The sequence below is a fragment of the Puntigrus tetrazona genome, chromosome 23, assembly GCF_018831695.1.
Source record: "Puntigrus tetrazona isolate hp1 chromosome 23, ASM1883169v1, whole genome shotgun sequence".
NCBI lineage: Eukaryota > Metazoa > Chordata > Actinopteri > Cypriniformes > Cyprinidae > Puntigrus > Puntigrus tetrazona.
The window spans coordinates 2,746,681-2,762,915 of record NC_056721.1 but is presented as its reverse complement, the minus strand read 5'-3'; the positions used below and the strand labels follow the sequence as shown (position 1 = coordinate 2,762,915).

The window sequence follows — 16,235 nt, the reverse complement described above, 5'->3', positions numbered from 1 at the left end:
CCTCAAAGAGCATTGCTTTAAATTTTAAAAACACTGATACTTCCACCATCAGAATTCTTCAGTGGACTTCAGAAAATGTTTTCCGAAAAAAGAAAAAAGTAATTTAGGCCCAATTTCTACCCTTTAGCCCTGGTGGAGCGTCTCGATTGTTTATTAGTTGGAGGGGAGATAGCCAGATGATTTGAAGAAATGATGATTATGAATTTGATTATCACAATCTGGCTACAGCGGCAACATGGCTGCCCGAGCGAGCAAAAAAAAAGACACATAAATGTAAGCATTATTGTTTTATGTTATATTCAATCATATGCTCAAATTATGGTCATGTTATTCAAAGAAAAATCAATTCAATGCAAAAAATTTTTTTGCTTATGTTAAACCATTAAAGCCACCGACTGCATGATAGCGCCACAACATATTTTCATGTCTAATCTAATCGATTAACAGGATAGACATTCGCTAAACTCTTTAGTGAGAATGTGCGAGAGAAAGAGAGTTTACTGCAAAAAAAGCAGAGAAGGGGAAGGGGTATAAAATAGAATCGGGATCTCTTTATACTCTTTATACTAACCCTACCCCTGCATTTTTAGATTTAAAAAAATCCTTCATTATGTATAATTTACTAGCTTATTTACCTCATGGTGAGCACAACCATGGTTGTAATTTACTAGTAATACTATCCTTGTGGGGACATTTGGTTCCCATAATATTGGTAGTATCAAGAAAGTAGTTTTTTTGACCGGTGTTCTTAATTGCACGTCTTCTGAAGTCATAAAAATTTATATGATATTTTGTCGTTATATTCTCTGACAATTGCTTCCCTTCACCAGAGCTCACTAATCATTAATGCTTGCAAGATTTCATTGGTTTAGTGTGTCACATGACCAAGCATAACTCCAAATGTTATTTAAGTGCTATAGAACTAACCTTTTTTTCGAAGCACTGAATTGAATCAATTGCTTGGTAAAATGATTCACTATTTCGAGGTCGGAGGATCAAATGCTGGTGATGCCTGCAGGTTAACGTGTGTAAATGAAAACCAGTTGCTTTTATTACATTGAAAGCATAACATATTAAAAGGACATCTACATCTTTTTAGTATATATCTTCAAGTATATTGCCAACCAATCACATTTGAGCATTAGAACAATCAATATAAATTTCCGTTCACGTCTTGTTTACTGAACTTTCGTTTTCCGTAAAATAGTATCACACTCGCAATCGCGCTTTTGTGGCCTGTCGAGGGCCCATAAAGTGACTACATTGAAAGTATTTGTTCTCTCCGAGACCCAGTTTCCAAAGTTAACACAGATTGCTTTGGTTTCACCATCATCTTGGTCTCAAAGCTGGCAGCTCCTCCCTGTTGGTTATCTGCATCTGTAACGGGTCAAGTCCTTCTGTTCCAGGCCTTTGTTCCCTGCATGAAATAGAGCAAAGGATCTCTCACCTGCCATATTCATTACACATCGCAGCTTTAGGAAATAAAAAGTATAAAGGCTTATATGAGGATATTTTACACAACACTTGTTTCCGGCTTAAGCTGAATAGCCATGGTCACAAAATGCACAAGTTATGTAGCATATTCATCTTCACACAACATCTGAAGGAACTACAGACATGGCTATTCTTAACAACATAGATTTAACAGTCAATAAGATAACAGATAAAAAATAAAAAATAAAAATAAAATAAATAAACAAGAAACTATTAAGGGATAAGTCTGCCCACAAAAAAACGGAAAACAACTGTTACAAAACTGTGATTTTTTTTCTTCTGTAAAATTACACATTTTAAAGAATGTTCACACTACTCTTTTCAATCCAGTGAAATGTTGGCTAAATTTAACAAAAACCCACCAATTCATGATTTAAAAAAAATATATACTTCATAAGAATAATAAATAATAAAACACATTTTTAGTGAATTGTTGGTCTCTGCAAATTTATTTATTGTACATGTACTCAATATTTGGTAGGGGCTCCTTTTGCTTTAATTACTGCCTCAATTCGGTGTGGCATGGAGGTGATCAGTTTGTGTCACTGCTGAAGTGGTATGAAAGCCCAGAAAGCCCAGTTTCTTTTGATTATCAATGGGGTTCAGGTCTGGCGAGTTGTCAGGCACATCAACACCATGGTCATTTAACCAACGTTTGGTGTATAGGAGGGCAGGTGCCATATCCTGCTGGAAAATGAAATCAGCATCTTCAAAAAGCTGGTCAGCAGAACAAAGCATGAAGTGCTCCAAAATGTCTTGATAAACGGGGTGAAGTGACGTTGGTTTTCGAAAAACACAGTGGACCAACACCAGCAGATGACATTGCACCCCAAATCATCACAGACTGTGGAAACACTGGACTTCAAGCAACTTGGGCTATGAGCTTCTCCACCCCTCCTCCAGACTCTAGGACCTTGGTTTCCAAATGAAATACAAAACTTGCCCTCATCTGAAAAGAGGACTTTGGACCACTGGGAAACAGTCCAGGTCTTCTCCTTAGCCCAGGTAAGACACCTCTGACGTTGTCTGTGGTTCAGGAGTGGCTTAACAAGAGGAATATGACAACTGTAGCTAAATTTAGTCCATTCTTTGTGAAGTTCACTCAAATTGTTGAATCGATTTTACTTGACAATCCTCATAAGGCTGCGGTTCTCTCTGTTGGTTATGCATCTTTTCTTCCACACCTTTTCCTTCCCCTCAACTTTGTTAACATGCTTGGATACATCACTCTGTGAATAGCCCGATTCTTTGACATTGAATGTTTGTGGCTTACCCTCCTTGTCAATGATTGTCTTCTGGAAAACCGTCAGATTGTCTGTCTTCCCCATGATTGTGTAGCTTAGTGAACTAAACTGAGAGACCATTTTGAAGGCTCAGGAAACCTTTTCAGGTGTTTTGAGTTGATTAGCTGATTGTCATGTCACCATATTCAAATTTTTTGAGATTGTGAATTGGTGGGTTTGTTAAATGTGAGCCAAAATCATCACAATTAAAAGAACCAAAGACCACTTAATAAATTCAATGCACAGTAGTAGTTTTAATACACAAGTTTCAAAATTAAGTTGAATTACTGAAATAAATGAACTTTTCCACAACATTCTAATTTATTGAGATGCACCTTTATACAGAAAAAATATTTAACACAAGCTTTTCCTTAAAGCCCAAATGAAAGGGTAATATCTTAACTTCACAAGTTAATTGATGAACCTGAGAGGTGTGGATTACTTGAGGATTATTGTGATGTTTTTATCAGCTGTTTGAAGTATTGGTGAGCAAGTGATGCAATGCTATGATTCTCCAAATCTGATGATGAAACAACTTATCTTGGATGAGTAGATTTTCAGTAACTTAATTTTTCTGTGAAACATTCCTTTGATGTTTAACTCTTTCTTCGTGCTCCTTGTCTATCCTGACACATATTTCTGCTTCAATGTTTCTGTGCTCCATGTAAATGAATAACCATATTCAAAAAAGATTTAGACGTCTTACATATCCATGGCAGTTTTTATTTCACATAATCTAAAGTGGCTGTTCAAGAAAGCTGAATAACCCTAATAGGTGACGATGACATTTTTGTCCAGTTCCAACCCCTCTCGCTGTATTTTTTCCCATCAATCCCTCCCACTTTACCCTATTTTCTGTTATCCTCTCATATCTCATAGTTCCTCAGGGATTTATGTAGGAGAGGACAGGTCCCCGCGGGCTCAGTTGATTGGCCACAGGTGTTCCTGCTCTAAAGCTCAAAAGAATCCAAAACACCTTTTGTGTCTGACTCCCATGTAAACCACTATTTGTAAAGATGAGAGTGCTGGAGACACTAGGTGTTGTAATTTTGGCGACTCTAACACAGGTAGATTTACAAGTTTGTTCAAATAAAATGTTCACATATGTATTTTTTTATGGATTACATGTCTATAATCTAAAATCCATGCATAATTATTATTATTATTTATTGTTCTTATTTTTTGGCAGATATGGACCACTCAGGCACAGGGTAAGCTACCTAAATTTGTTGCATTTGTGGAATTAGAACAAGTCCAGTGGTCCTGTCACATTTTTATCAGACCCAATTTTTTGTGATTGTAGGCATGACATTAAAATATGGTCGCTCTAGTTAATAGGGGGTTGTGGGATGGACGTTATAATCATAACAATATGAAATTTCAAGATAATAAACAGCACTTTCATGTTTTCAACAATATAATCCAAAGAACAGCCAATCTTTTGCACAAAGATTATTATACTCATAGATATTATTAGGAATTAGTGAATTATAAATAGTGGTGGTTATACTGTTATCATTTTCATTGTATGTAAATAATAATAATAATAATAATAATAATAATATATATATTAAAAATCCTATAAATGTGGTTACACATCAATCATGTAGGTTTACTATGACTGAAGAATGAATGAATAATAATTTCTTATTTCAGAATGCATCATCGTTTCTATAAACTCTCCTACGGCTTCATCACTGCTGGTTCAATGGAACAGACTCCAGGGAATAACAAATTATTTTTTGGATCTTCGGGTTGTGAACGACTCAAACACCAGTCCAGTTGTAGTGTCGGTCCCAGGGAGCACGTCAATGAAAGAGGTTTTTGGTTTGAAGACGGGGACCTGGTACAAAGTCGTACTTAAAGGGTTTCAGAATTACAATTCTTTGTGTACGGATACAAAATTTGCTTTAACAGGTAATTTGCTGTGGTTCTCTTTCTTTTTTTAAATTTAGTGTATGCAAGCCTCCAATCAATGACTGAAAAATCAACAAAACTATCTTGTTGATAGAAAAAATAATATAAACAATGAACAGATAACGGATCAAATTTAAAATTGCTCTCAACAACATCAAGAAATTATCTGCAGATAATATGATAACTATCTCTCTTTTGTTTGTGCTGTAGCACCGGGTACATCTCAGATAACCCTTTCAAAAGCACTATCAAGTACAGCCATCTTGCTAGAATGGGACTTTATACAAACAGCGCAACAATACTTTTTGCTCATGAATTCAACATTGACTGGGGAACATTACAACTTGTCTTTAACCAACAATAGTGCAACGATTAGAAATCTTCGACCAGCAACTACATATGACTGTTATGTGGTCACCTCTAATGGTGGAGGTCTGGGAGCAAGAAGCAGAATACGGACCGTCACTACATGTAAGTAAAGGTTACCACGTTGTTTTGGTCTAAAATTAAAAAAAAATAAAAAAAAATAAAATCACACTGAAAGATACAGTATATATTATTTATCTTACTTTTACACTGATAAATGTTAACAACCATTTGCCACTGTCTTGACTCTCAGTGATACAGCCTCCAGTGGTGATTACAGTACTACAATTGGGGCCCCAGTCTGCCCACATCAGTTGGCAACCTGTGGACAAGGTTCTAGTCTACCAAGTTACAGTGAAGAATTGGAATTCGCTAAACACTACGATATATTCAAACAATGTGTTTAGCACTACTTTGAATATGCAGAATATTTCACCCTGCGCTTCATACCAAATCTCAGTGTCTTCACTTAATGCCCTCTTGGAACCTGGAGAACCCAGGCAGGTCAACTATACCACAAACAGTAAGCAAACCAGTTTTCATTTGTTTGTTTATAACAGACCTTTATAGTCAACTCGTATATGATGATACCGTAGATGCACCTGACAATGGAAATGGTGAAATGGTGATAATAGGATCTATCCTTTTCTTGGTCCAGGAACAACATTCCTATCAAAATCAGACCTTAAATGAAATAAACCTTAACCTACCACTGAAATCAGAGAGAAATAAGTTGACAAGAACTTTGGTCCAATTAGAAAGGGATGTAAACAGAGTCTACATACACAGCTCACTAACTTTTGACCAATTCCAGATGCTGTTGAAAACACAAAGATAGCTTTGAAATTGTAGACAGTGAATCACGAGAAAGGGACAACTATTCTGCTGACTTTATCTGTAATAGTTTTGATTCAAGTGCTTCAGACCTTGCTGTTCCAAAACAATGATTATGGCCAAAACACGAAAAACAAATAAGTCTAAAATAAGTCAGAACAGAAGCAGTCACAAGAGACAGTTAAAATGAGGTACTAAAATGCATCTTGGATGACCGCTTGTCATAGGATCACTTAAAATGTAACTCAATAGCAGGTGGGAAATGAGAATTTTACACCATTGTAAAACTAACTTTAAAATCTGACCGGTTACTTTGAATGTTATTCAAGGCTTAATTTTTTTAAATCAACCCCTTTTTTTTTATTTGGGTGTACCTTCCTTTTTTAACCTTGGATAGGACAAAATTACACTGGCTTCTAATCAAATATTATTCTTGTCGTCTTATTTTATTCGGAGTCAAAACTAAAAGAATCATGTTAAAGAGGCAAAAATTATAAAAGGCATGAGAGGGATAAGTTTTAATACTTAATTTCAAAACAATAACTCAACATACTGTTCATACTGCTGTCTTTTGGAATTTTAACACATTATCAAACAAGACACAACAGGGTCCTTTATTTAAACTAAGGAACTATTTATGTGAAATAAAGAACAAGAAAACCACTTCTATTACGGAAAAGGTGGACTCTCTAGAAGTACAGAAAACAGGAAGAAATTTTGATTTTATTGAGAACTACTTCTTGAGATAGTAATGTTACCCGAAGATTAACATAAAAATCTTTGCATTCGACTATAGAACTATAGAAACCCTTACTAAATCTTACCTACAATCTTGCTGGTGAATAAGATTGCTGCCATAAACTTTAAATCTTATAATTTGTTCCAGGACCTACAAAGATAAACTTGTCTTACCAGGGAAAAATCAAGTTCAGCTGGAAATGGTAGCAGAAATGCTAGTCATGTTGGGGAACTATAAGGATTCTTTGCTTTGAATTATGAAAGTCTGGTATAATAGTACCCATGTGGATGTTTTAGTTAATCATTTAAATTAACTTCAAATTTAGTTTTGTTAAAGAATTTGGACATTCTCTCTGTCTGCCAGCTCTGGGTCCAGTGACATCAGTCTCAGTGAGCTACACCTGTGCTAGTGCATCTTCTGTGGTCTCCTGGACAGCTGTGGTTGGAGCCACCACCTACCGTTCCACTGCTGTAAGTCACAGTGGTACAGTTCTGTCCTGCACCACGAGCACTACAGAATGTGAAATCAAAAATCTAGCATGTGGGGAGAATTACATGGTACACGTCACGGCCCTGTCAGACAACTGTGAGAGCACCAGCAACGCCACCACATCCTTCCAAACAGGTGAGATGTTGGGACATCTAAATCACAATGCTTGTGGTATACAGGGCAAACTAATCTGAACTAAAATCGGTATTGTGGTGTGCATCCTGGATATCTATACCCTGCACTTCTGATTGTCAATGCCCTCTATTCATGCATGATGTTTAAAGACACCCGATCCACAACAGAGAAGTCACGCTTTCCCTTGAGGTAGCATTGTCTCCGCTGGGTTGTTTTGAATAGCCTCACAACAGCAAGTGTTCTTTCTGTTATGCTGACCCAATTTAGGTAGATTTGTGTTCATATACAAAGAGCCAGGTCACAGTTTGGGTGGGAAGCAAGAAATTGTTCTTTATTCAATAGAGGTGTATTTGTTACATGAAAGATATGATGCTTCCAAGTTATTGCCATTTATCTTGATTGTAAAGTCATGAAAGGTGGCACGTCATGTGAGAGGGCACTGATAGAGTGGTGCTAATGGTATTAATTCTCAATTAATTGTGTTATGGTTGGTCATTAAATGGATGGGAAACAAGTCCTAAGAATGTAATGACTGTTGCTCTTGCTGTGGTTGAGCAAATATAGTGAGACTCGTGACAACACTGAAAGTGCAAAGCATACTTGTGTTCTGACATATTCAGGAAGTTTGAAGCTAGAAGCATTTACCTTGAAATTGTTCAGAATATGTGTCCAGAATATCTGCCTATAGGTTTCACATAAAAAAAATTGGCCTTAAATGTGAGAAAATTCAACAGGGTCTGTTCTTTGTTTCCCCGTAGACTTTCAGTTAAGCCTCTAAATGAAAGATCCCCCCCCCCAAATCAGACAAGAGCTATCGCAGGTGTTGTGTATTCTCAGACTGGGAGCTGATACACACCCTGTTCTCTGCCAGGGAAAATACAATCTCAGGAGAACATCTCTTTTTTGAATCATGTGGTCTTTGTTACGTGCATCAATCTTTCCAGAGCAGCATGAACTGTAGTAACAATACACTGAAACCCATTACAGAAATTCAAATAATGAGATTAAAAGACTGAAGACACCAGGGAGTGCTTTGTAATGCCCATTTTTTTTGTTCTTTCATCTCGCTAAACTTTAATCCTTCTCTTTCCACACGCACTTACAGTTCCCTGTGCCCCATCCAATCTCATGCTATACCGGGAATGCAGCAGCAATGTCATTGTCTTTTCCTGGGCTCCAAACAATTACTCCGCTTACTACTATGCGAGGGGTGTGGACTCCATTGGCAAGGTGATGGAATGTATGACCACAGACACATCCTGTTTCTTTACCGACACCTCTTGTGGACGCCTTTACAACTTCACTGTCTCCGGTTCTTCATCGTCAGTCAGAGAGCAGTGTAGCACTGCAACCAGTTCATCGATGCAAATACGAACGGGTAACAATAAACATTTGCTGTCAAAGCGTGTTTATTTTGACTGTAGGCTTGAGTAAACCTAAATCTTGATTTTAAGCTTGAGCAAACTCTCAGTATAACACAACACTAATACCTTATTGTGGCTATGCTCTAATCTCACCCTTCAGCACCCTGCCAAGTGAATAACATGCGCTCATCAACGGACTGTCAGACTGGTCTTCTGACCAGCAGATGGGACGCTGCAGATAGAACGCTACAGTACACTGTGGAGGCCTTTGGAAACCGTGGAAATCAGAGCCACTATATGTGCAGCTCACTGACACAGAGCTGCACAATCTCCGGCATAAACTGTGGAGAAAGCCTTACCATGTTAATCACTGCTGCGGATGAGGAGTGCTCCAGTGTTCTGTCTCTGGGAGAAGTAGGTCAGACTGGTGAGTAGCAAAGCCTCCTGGTGGAAAAATATGGAAGCCTACACATGATTAGGCTGCCAGGGCCAAATCTGGTGTTAGCCCAGGTGATCCGTTTTAGTGGCTAGTGAGTCAAACTTCTGTCTCACACCAAGAAGGTTGCTAAATCCTGCTGAGCTCCAGTTTTGCACAATCCAAAGTGCAATTATGTAAATCCCACAAAAGCAACAGCAGGACTGGAAAGTTCTGTGGGTGATCTATTGACAATATTAATTCAAAAATAATTCAGTCAAAGATCAGATCTATAATGAACATATCACTAAAAGCAGCACATACTCACGTAGTGTTGCAAACCAGCAAATACTGTACTAATTAGGTGTGGGTAACGTAGTTTCAGACATTTTTGGGGTGTTAAATAATGGTGCAAATACCATTGAATGGACGGCTGCAAACCTTAGTAAAACACCTTTTACGGTTCACTTAAATACTTTACTCCAATAAATGTTGCACCTAAAAGGGAAACTCCTGCAAATGCACAAGCAATAGCATCAGTTACAAAAATAACCATGCCCTTTCATCACAAATTTTTCACTATGTCTTTAGTAAACCCTGTCAGTAGTATTTAACGTCAAAAGAGGGTTTGCATTGGTGCAAGATTAATACATCTGGCCATTGAAGGGGTACTCCTGCTCTCCCTGCTCTTATCCATGCTAAGCTACATGAATGCACAGGGAGAATGTGCCCAGAACAAAACCATACTGCCAATCCAAACTGTATTCTAATTGTCAATCATATTGTATAGTGGTCCTGACAGAAGTACAAAAAACATAATCAGAATACTCCATCTGCCATCAGTCTTCAACGTAATGTAATAGCGCTATGGTGCTAAGTAAAGTTATTATTTTAGTTTTCTTTCCGCACATATGATTGTAAAGCAGAGAACAGTGTTCTGTCTTTACATGTTCTAATGTGTGTGCTTTTTCTTCCCAGCCCCCTGCGTACCTCAAAATGTGTCTGCATTGATGGACTGTGGTTCAGATTCCATCACTCTGACATGGGAGTCTTCGTTAGGTGCTTTTTTCTACTTTGCCACAGCTGTGGATCAGTTTGGGACTGTTCGCACTTGTACCTCATCAGATACAAAGTGCAAGTTTAGTGGGCTACGCTGTGGATCCTTATACAAAGCCTCTTTAATCGCATCCAACATCAACTGCAACAGCTCCGTCAGTGACACCATCAATGTAGAAACAGGTACAACACATATGAAGAAATACAAGAGTGCCGTTAGATGTCCGACACCTCATAATCATCTTCCTACCCCCTCTCTCAGCTCCCTGCCCTCCTGGGAGTGTAGAAGCTCTTCTGGACTGTCAAGAGAACCAGGCACTGGTGAGCTGGCTGGGAACTCGGAGTATGATATCCTTCACTGCTACCATGGAGGATCAGCTTGGTGGTCTTCTCAGTTGTAGCACCACTGCCAACAGCTGCCGGATCCCCAACCTGAAGTGTGGCCAAGTTTATGACATTAGTGTAATTTACCACGATGGAATCTGTCCCAGTATGCCTTCCCATGCCATACAAATGAAGTCTGGTAAGGACAGCTTAGTCCACTTAGCTTCACACCAATGGATGATAACATTATGTTTATTCAAAGCATGCACTTCAGAATTTTTCTTTATAACATAACTGCAACATGCAAAAACTTTTTGAAGAGTCAATGTGGTGGTTGCATAAACAGTCAATGAAGGAACAAAATTCTCTCAGATTTCATAAAAAATTTCTTAATTTGTGTTTTAAAGATGGAGGAAAGACTTACAGGTTTGTAATGATATGAGGACATAAGTTAATGATGCTAAAGTTACAGGCAGGCAAGTGTGATCAGTTTTGGAGCTAAACTCTCCAGGACAGTGGCTCACCCATTACCCACAAGATTGTGTTTTCCATTGGCAATCACCCACACTTCTTGATTTTGCAGAGTTCAACGCTTTCCTAAGTCAACATATTTTGTTCACCCTGGAACAACATTTTATTCTAAAAATTAGTCTTGACCATATCTCTACACCTGAAACTAACCTTAATTTTCAGATTTAATGATAGACGAATGACACTGATGTACAAATCACCAAACACTAATTGTGTAAAACCTCACAAAAATTCTAAACTGGTTCTTCAAATCTTATTGGCTAATCACAATGTTGTTTCAGGGTCACAAAGATGTTGACCTAGGAACACATTGATCTCTGCAAAATCAGGTTCTGTGCAAGCACCCTCAAAATCTAGATTTGTTGTATATTCCCTTGCTATTAATATCTGCGAAACAAGAAGACTTCTCTGAAGAACTTTAAAGCTCCTCCTATACCACTAGACTGTAACATAGATAAAATGATTTCTCCACAGTGCCATGTGGTCCAACAAATGTTAAGGCTGAGGTGCAGTGTCCCTCAGGTGTTCTCTCACTCAGCTGGAACAGAACAGAAGATGCTGAGGGGTATATCGCCACTGTGGTCTCCAAGGCCACTGGAGAGCTGGTTTACTGCAACTCTACCTCGCCTTTCTGTAATGTGACCAATCTGCAGTGTGGCGATTCGTACTCTGTACAGGTCAGGTCGTACAACCGTTCCTGTCTGAGCATGCTGAGTTCACCTGTAGTGGTGAGAGAGGGTGAGGCGCATTAGTTTTAAATTTTAATTTGACTTCAGTGCTACTGTTTGAGTGTTATGCTAATGATTTTGACTCTGCCCCACTAGTGCCATGTGTGCCCATTAACGTGACAGCCAGGCGGACATGCGGCAGCAGCGCAGTGGAAGTATCATGGAGTGCAAGCCGTGGTGCTCAGTCCTATGTCGCTGTTGCTGTGGGAGATGACGGACATCGTACAAAGTGCTCCTCCAACACGACCTCATGTAGCATCCTTGACCTGCACTGTAGCAGTCTTTACTCCATTAGCTTGGTGGCCGTTGATGGCAACTGCTCCAGCTGGAAGAGCCAGAATGTTACACTGCGCACAGGTGAGGCTTTTAAGGTAGTCATGTCTGATTTGCAAACAAATCGCTCTTTTAAAGTAGTGTTGCTAATTGATAAACTACTTGCTTTTGTTAAACGAAAACAACTTTAAGTGGCGAACAGAGCTAAAACATATTTCAGATAGACCACTGCATGCCAGCCAACATCAGATTGACCGTAACTCCTCCCCCTAAAATGAAATAAGATTCATCTGTAGTCCCCCTTGCCTTAGTATAGAACATCAAGAAAGTACAGATTTTAATAATAATAATAATAATAATAATAATAATAATAATAATAATATTATATACATTCAAAACTGAAAATATTCAAATGTCTTCTCCTTTCTCTTGCTCAATAGTTCCCTGCCCACCAACTAACGTCCAGAGCACTATGAACTGTACTACCAACTCTGCCACTCTGTCCTGGACTGCCAGTCCTAACTCTGTGTCCTACAGAGGCAGGGCTTCAGGCAGAGATGGCCACAATGTGACATGCGATACCAAAAATCCAGGGTGCCAGTTAAATGGCCTGCATTGTGGACAAGAGTATGTGTTTGTCGTAACTGCTTCTGATGGAAACTGTGAAAGTCCAGATAGCGTTGAGAACAGACATGAGACAGGTATTACACTGAAAGTAATAATAAAGTTTCTTCATTACTTCCCACCAATCCTATGATCACAGAACATTACATGCATTACTTTCTCTCCTTGCGTGTTGTTTTCCAGCACCGTGTGCCCCTCAGAGTGTCTCCAGGTTCCTGGACTGTGCCTCTAACAGCCTCATTGTAAGATGGGCTCTCGGCCCCACAGCCCTAAACTACACCGCCCTCGCCAGGACTACAGGTGGCGCTGTGCTCAGCTGTACTACAACAAGCTCCAGTTGTATTGTCACTGGTCTGCAGTGCGGTAAGAACTACACCGCTGTCGTCACAGCAAACAACGCTTGTCAAGGACCAGAGACTGTGACCCCTCCTCTCCAAACAGGTGAGATTTCTGGAACACAGATCTGATGACAACATAATTTTGAATTGAAAGATTTCACCTAAAAATCCAAACAAAAAATATGTTCTTTCTTTTTCTTCTGGCAGTGCCGTGTATCCCCACATCAGTCCATGCCAGTGTGGAGTGTGTGAATAACACAGTGAGGGCATCATGGGGCCAGGCAGCTGGAGCTTTGTCCTACATTGGTGTTCTGACCGGCCCGGATCATTACAAAGAATCCTGTGCGACATCTGGCCTCTCCTGCTCCTTCAGGGGCTTGACCTGTGCACAAACCTACACGCTAAATGTCATCTCTCTGGACAGCCAATGCAACAGCTCAGTCAGTCCCAATGTCTCTGTCGCAACAGGTAGGAAAACACAATCCAATTCAGCTTAACATGAGCGCATCGCTAAGCGGTCAACCGATAAACTGCCAAGGCCAATATATTGGAAAATATATTTCAAATATCACATTGGCTGAATATTTTTTTTAAATTTGGCTGAGGTGCTGGAAGTGGGGCTTTTAATTTGACAACACAGAGTACAGCTGTCGCTGGACAAAAAAGGCTCACATTCATGTTGCAATATGGATAGATGTAAGCATATCTATTTTTAGTGGTGTCCAAACCATTCAATCCCACAATGCACAGCAATAATGAGCGTACAATCGATGTACATTCAACTGCTAGAATACGCATACTGCACTGTAAGCTGTGTGCTGAATGAATTTCTGCATGTCACCAGAAGAGGGGTACAGCATAAAACAAAGTTGTAAATTGATTTTAAAATCGTTTAAGTAGCGGTGCTAGTTTGCCAGTTTCAAACGATAATTAAACAGCAAGCACAAACTATGCGAAAGCATACAACGCTCAGTGTCCGAATTCACTCACTCGTTTTCATTCACTCCTTTCAGTGAGCTGACTAATAGTGACCTAATGTAGAGAACAGGGAGAGAGGGTATAGGGGTGATTTCGGATACAGCCGCAAAAATAGTGCCATCTGGTGGTTAGTAAAAAATAAAGCAGCCAAAAGCCTGTGAAAGAAGCTTGGTCGGATGCAGCACCAATATCATAGATTGATTCATGTTATGTGTTCAAACAAAAGACTGGAGTGTTTTGCGTGTTTGTTAAATTTCTCTCTCTGATAAATTAATTTACCTATTAATTTGTGGAATTAAATGCCAGTGTGAATATCAGCATAATGTAATAGAAGAATGTACACATATGTGACGCTGGATCATAAGTCGCTGAGGTATATTTGTAAGAATAAAATGTTGTAGCTTTCTATCCTAACAAACGATACATCGATGGAGATTGATGTTAATTCAGCTTAAATGGACATTTATGGCTGGTTTTGTAGTCCAGGCTCACATATATGAAATAATAATAGAGAACAACACAAATCCCATTGATTGGCCAATTTTCCTCACATAGAAAACAAACAAACAATAAAAACAAAAATGCATCAAACAGCTAAATTAATTGTTACTAAATATTATTAAAATGAATTCCTTAGTAAAAATATTAATTTAACTGTACTAGTGAGGTCATACGAATTAGCCACCTCAAAATCTGAACAAATTCAAGTCGAGCTGCTTTATGTTCAGTTATTTTACTGTAATGTTAAAGAAAAGAACCTATTAAGTGAAATTACTGGATGCACACAGAGGATCCTGAGAAAAAAGCATATTGTAGGAAAAAGCACTTTTGCATCTGAACTCTCCATTTTTCCTCTCAACTCATCATTTTCTGTGACGGTGCCTTAGAATTTGACCGAGCAGTGCTTAGAGAGTGCATAATGTCCCTGTAGGCCTGTCACTGGGGTTTGCACTAACCTTTGCCCTTCCCCAGGTCCCTGTGACCCTGCGAGCGTGACTGCAGTGCTCAAGTGTGACTCCCGTACTGCAAACGTCTCGTGGCACGCCGCCGCTGGGGCCAGCACATACACCGTCCTGGCACAAACACAGGATCAGAGCATCCCTTCCTCTTCCTGTCGGACCTCGGCCACTTCCTGCGATCTCACGCAAATCCACTGTGGAGAGGTTTTTAATGTCACAGTGCTTGCTGATGATGGAACATGCAACAGTTCAGCACGGGCCAGCACTACACTGGAGTCGGGTATGAAGAGCGTATGTTTCACCTCAGATTGGATTGATTCAGTTCAGCCTCATCTAACTTGATTTCCCTTATTTTCTCTTCCTGTGTAATGATTCAGCACCATGTTCTCCGATAATGAGGCCTCCTTCACTGAACTGCAGCACTAACGCAGCCCTGGTGTCCTGGCTGAAGGACCCAGATGCCCTGAGTGTCAGAGTCAGCGCCGCCTCTGTCCTGGGACAAACTGCCACCTGCAACTCTTCTGCAAACAGCTGTTCCCTGGATGCCTTGCTGTGTGGTCGGACATATACAGTGTATGGTGTGGCCCAGGGCCCTCAGTGTGAGAGTGTTCCTAGTGCTCCATTCAATATTACCACAGGTAGGTTTACAACAAACTCATAATTCAGCATCAGCATTAATGTATGAAATAATCTGCATTTCAAAGCACTGTACGTATGTTTTTATTTTATTATTTAAGTTTAACTGGTTATTTTTAAACAAACAAGGTTAATTATGGTCACCACAACAGCTAAAATCAATTACCTTTCAAGCACCTTTAAATTCTGCATGAGTAGCAGAAAGTTTTAAAAGAGGCTTAATAAATGTGGTGAATTTTAATACATTTCTGTTTCTTAATAATGTTAGAAAGGGTACTTTAGACTTAATCTAGATTTTAAAAAACTAAAAATAAACTATATTTAGATTTTTTTTATATGGTCCCATAAACTGCACTTATATTATTTTGAATATTTTGAAAAACTGAAAACAACCTTTATGTTTAAAAAAATATATAGAACAAATTATGTTTATATTTTTTCTGATGTGTACAGATCTATATACACATCAAGTTACTTGTAATTACGCACCATGTTAGGTGCAAAATTTATATATGCTGTATACTAGCTATATTTTCATTGAAGGTACACTATGTACACTTTCTTTTGTTCAAAATAAATATGAGCAAGTACATCATGAATCCATCTGTCAGATCAACACCTAATAACACCAATAACTGTGACTCAAAAAAATCAACACAGTGAAGTAGCTTTGGTCACATTTTCCCCCCACAAAATACATGCAGTTTTGTTTGTTAACCGTAAGGTTACAGTGTACCTTTAATGCATAATTA

General features: G+C 39.0%; 1 protein-coding gene across 1 annotated transcript in view; it reads left to right on the top strand.

Annotated features, from left to right (window-relative positions):
- The first annotated feature begins 3,793 nt into the window (after positions 1 to 3,793).
- Positions 3,794 to 16,235, top strand: part of LOC122329166 (serine-rich adhesin for platelets) — a 28,301-nt gene continuing 15,859 nt past the window's right edge. The window contains exons 1-15 of the mRNA XM_043225366.1: positions 3,794 to 3,844; positions 3,967 to 3,988; positions 6,997 to 7,257; positions 8,363 to 8,497; positions 8,782 to 9,048; positions 10,015 to 10,275; positions 10,355 to 10,615; positions 10,824 to 10,842; positions 11,486 to 11,685; positions 11,772 to 12,032; positions 12,389 to 12,649; positions 12,756 to 13,013; positions 13,118 to 13,378; positions 14,861 to 15,127; positions 15,225 to 15,485. Coding sequence (XP_043081301.1) covers positions 3,794 to 3,844; positions 3,967 to 3,988; positions 6,997 to 7,257; positions 8,363 to 8,497; positions 8,782 to 9,048; positions 10,015 to 10,275; positions 10,355 to 10,615; positions 10,824 to 10,842; positions 11,486 to 11,685; positions 11,772 to 12,032; positions 12,389 to 12,649; positions 12,756 to 13,013; positions 13,118 to 13,378; positions 14,861 to 15,127; positions 15,225 to 15,485 — 3,046 coding nt within the window. The remainder of the gene's footprint in view (positions 3,845 to 3,966; positions 3,989 to 6,996; positions 7,258 to 8,362; positions 8,498 to 8,781; positions 9,049 to 10,014; positions 10,276 to 10,354; positions 10,616 to 10,823; positions 10,843 to 11,485; positions 11,686 to 11,771; positions 12,033 to 12,388; positions 12,650 to 12,755; positions 13,014 to 13,117; positions 13,379 to 14,860; positions 15,128 to 15,224; positions 15,486 to 16,235) is intronic.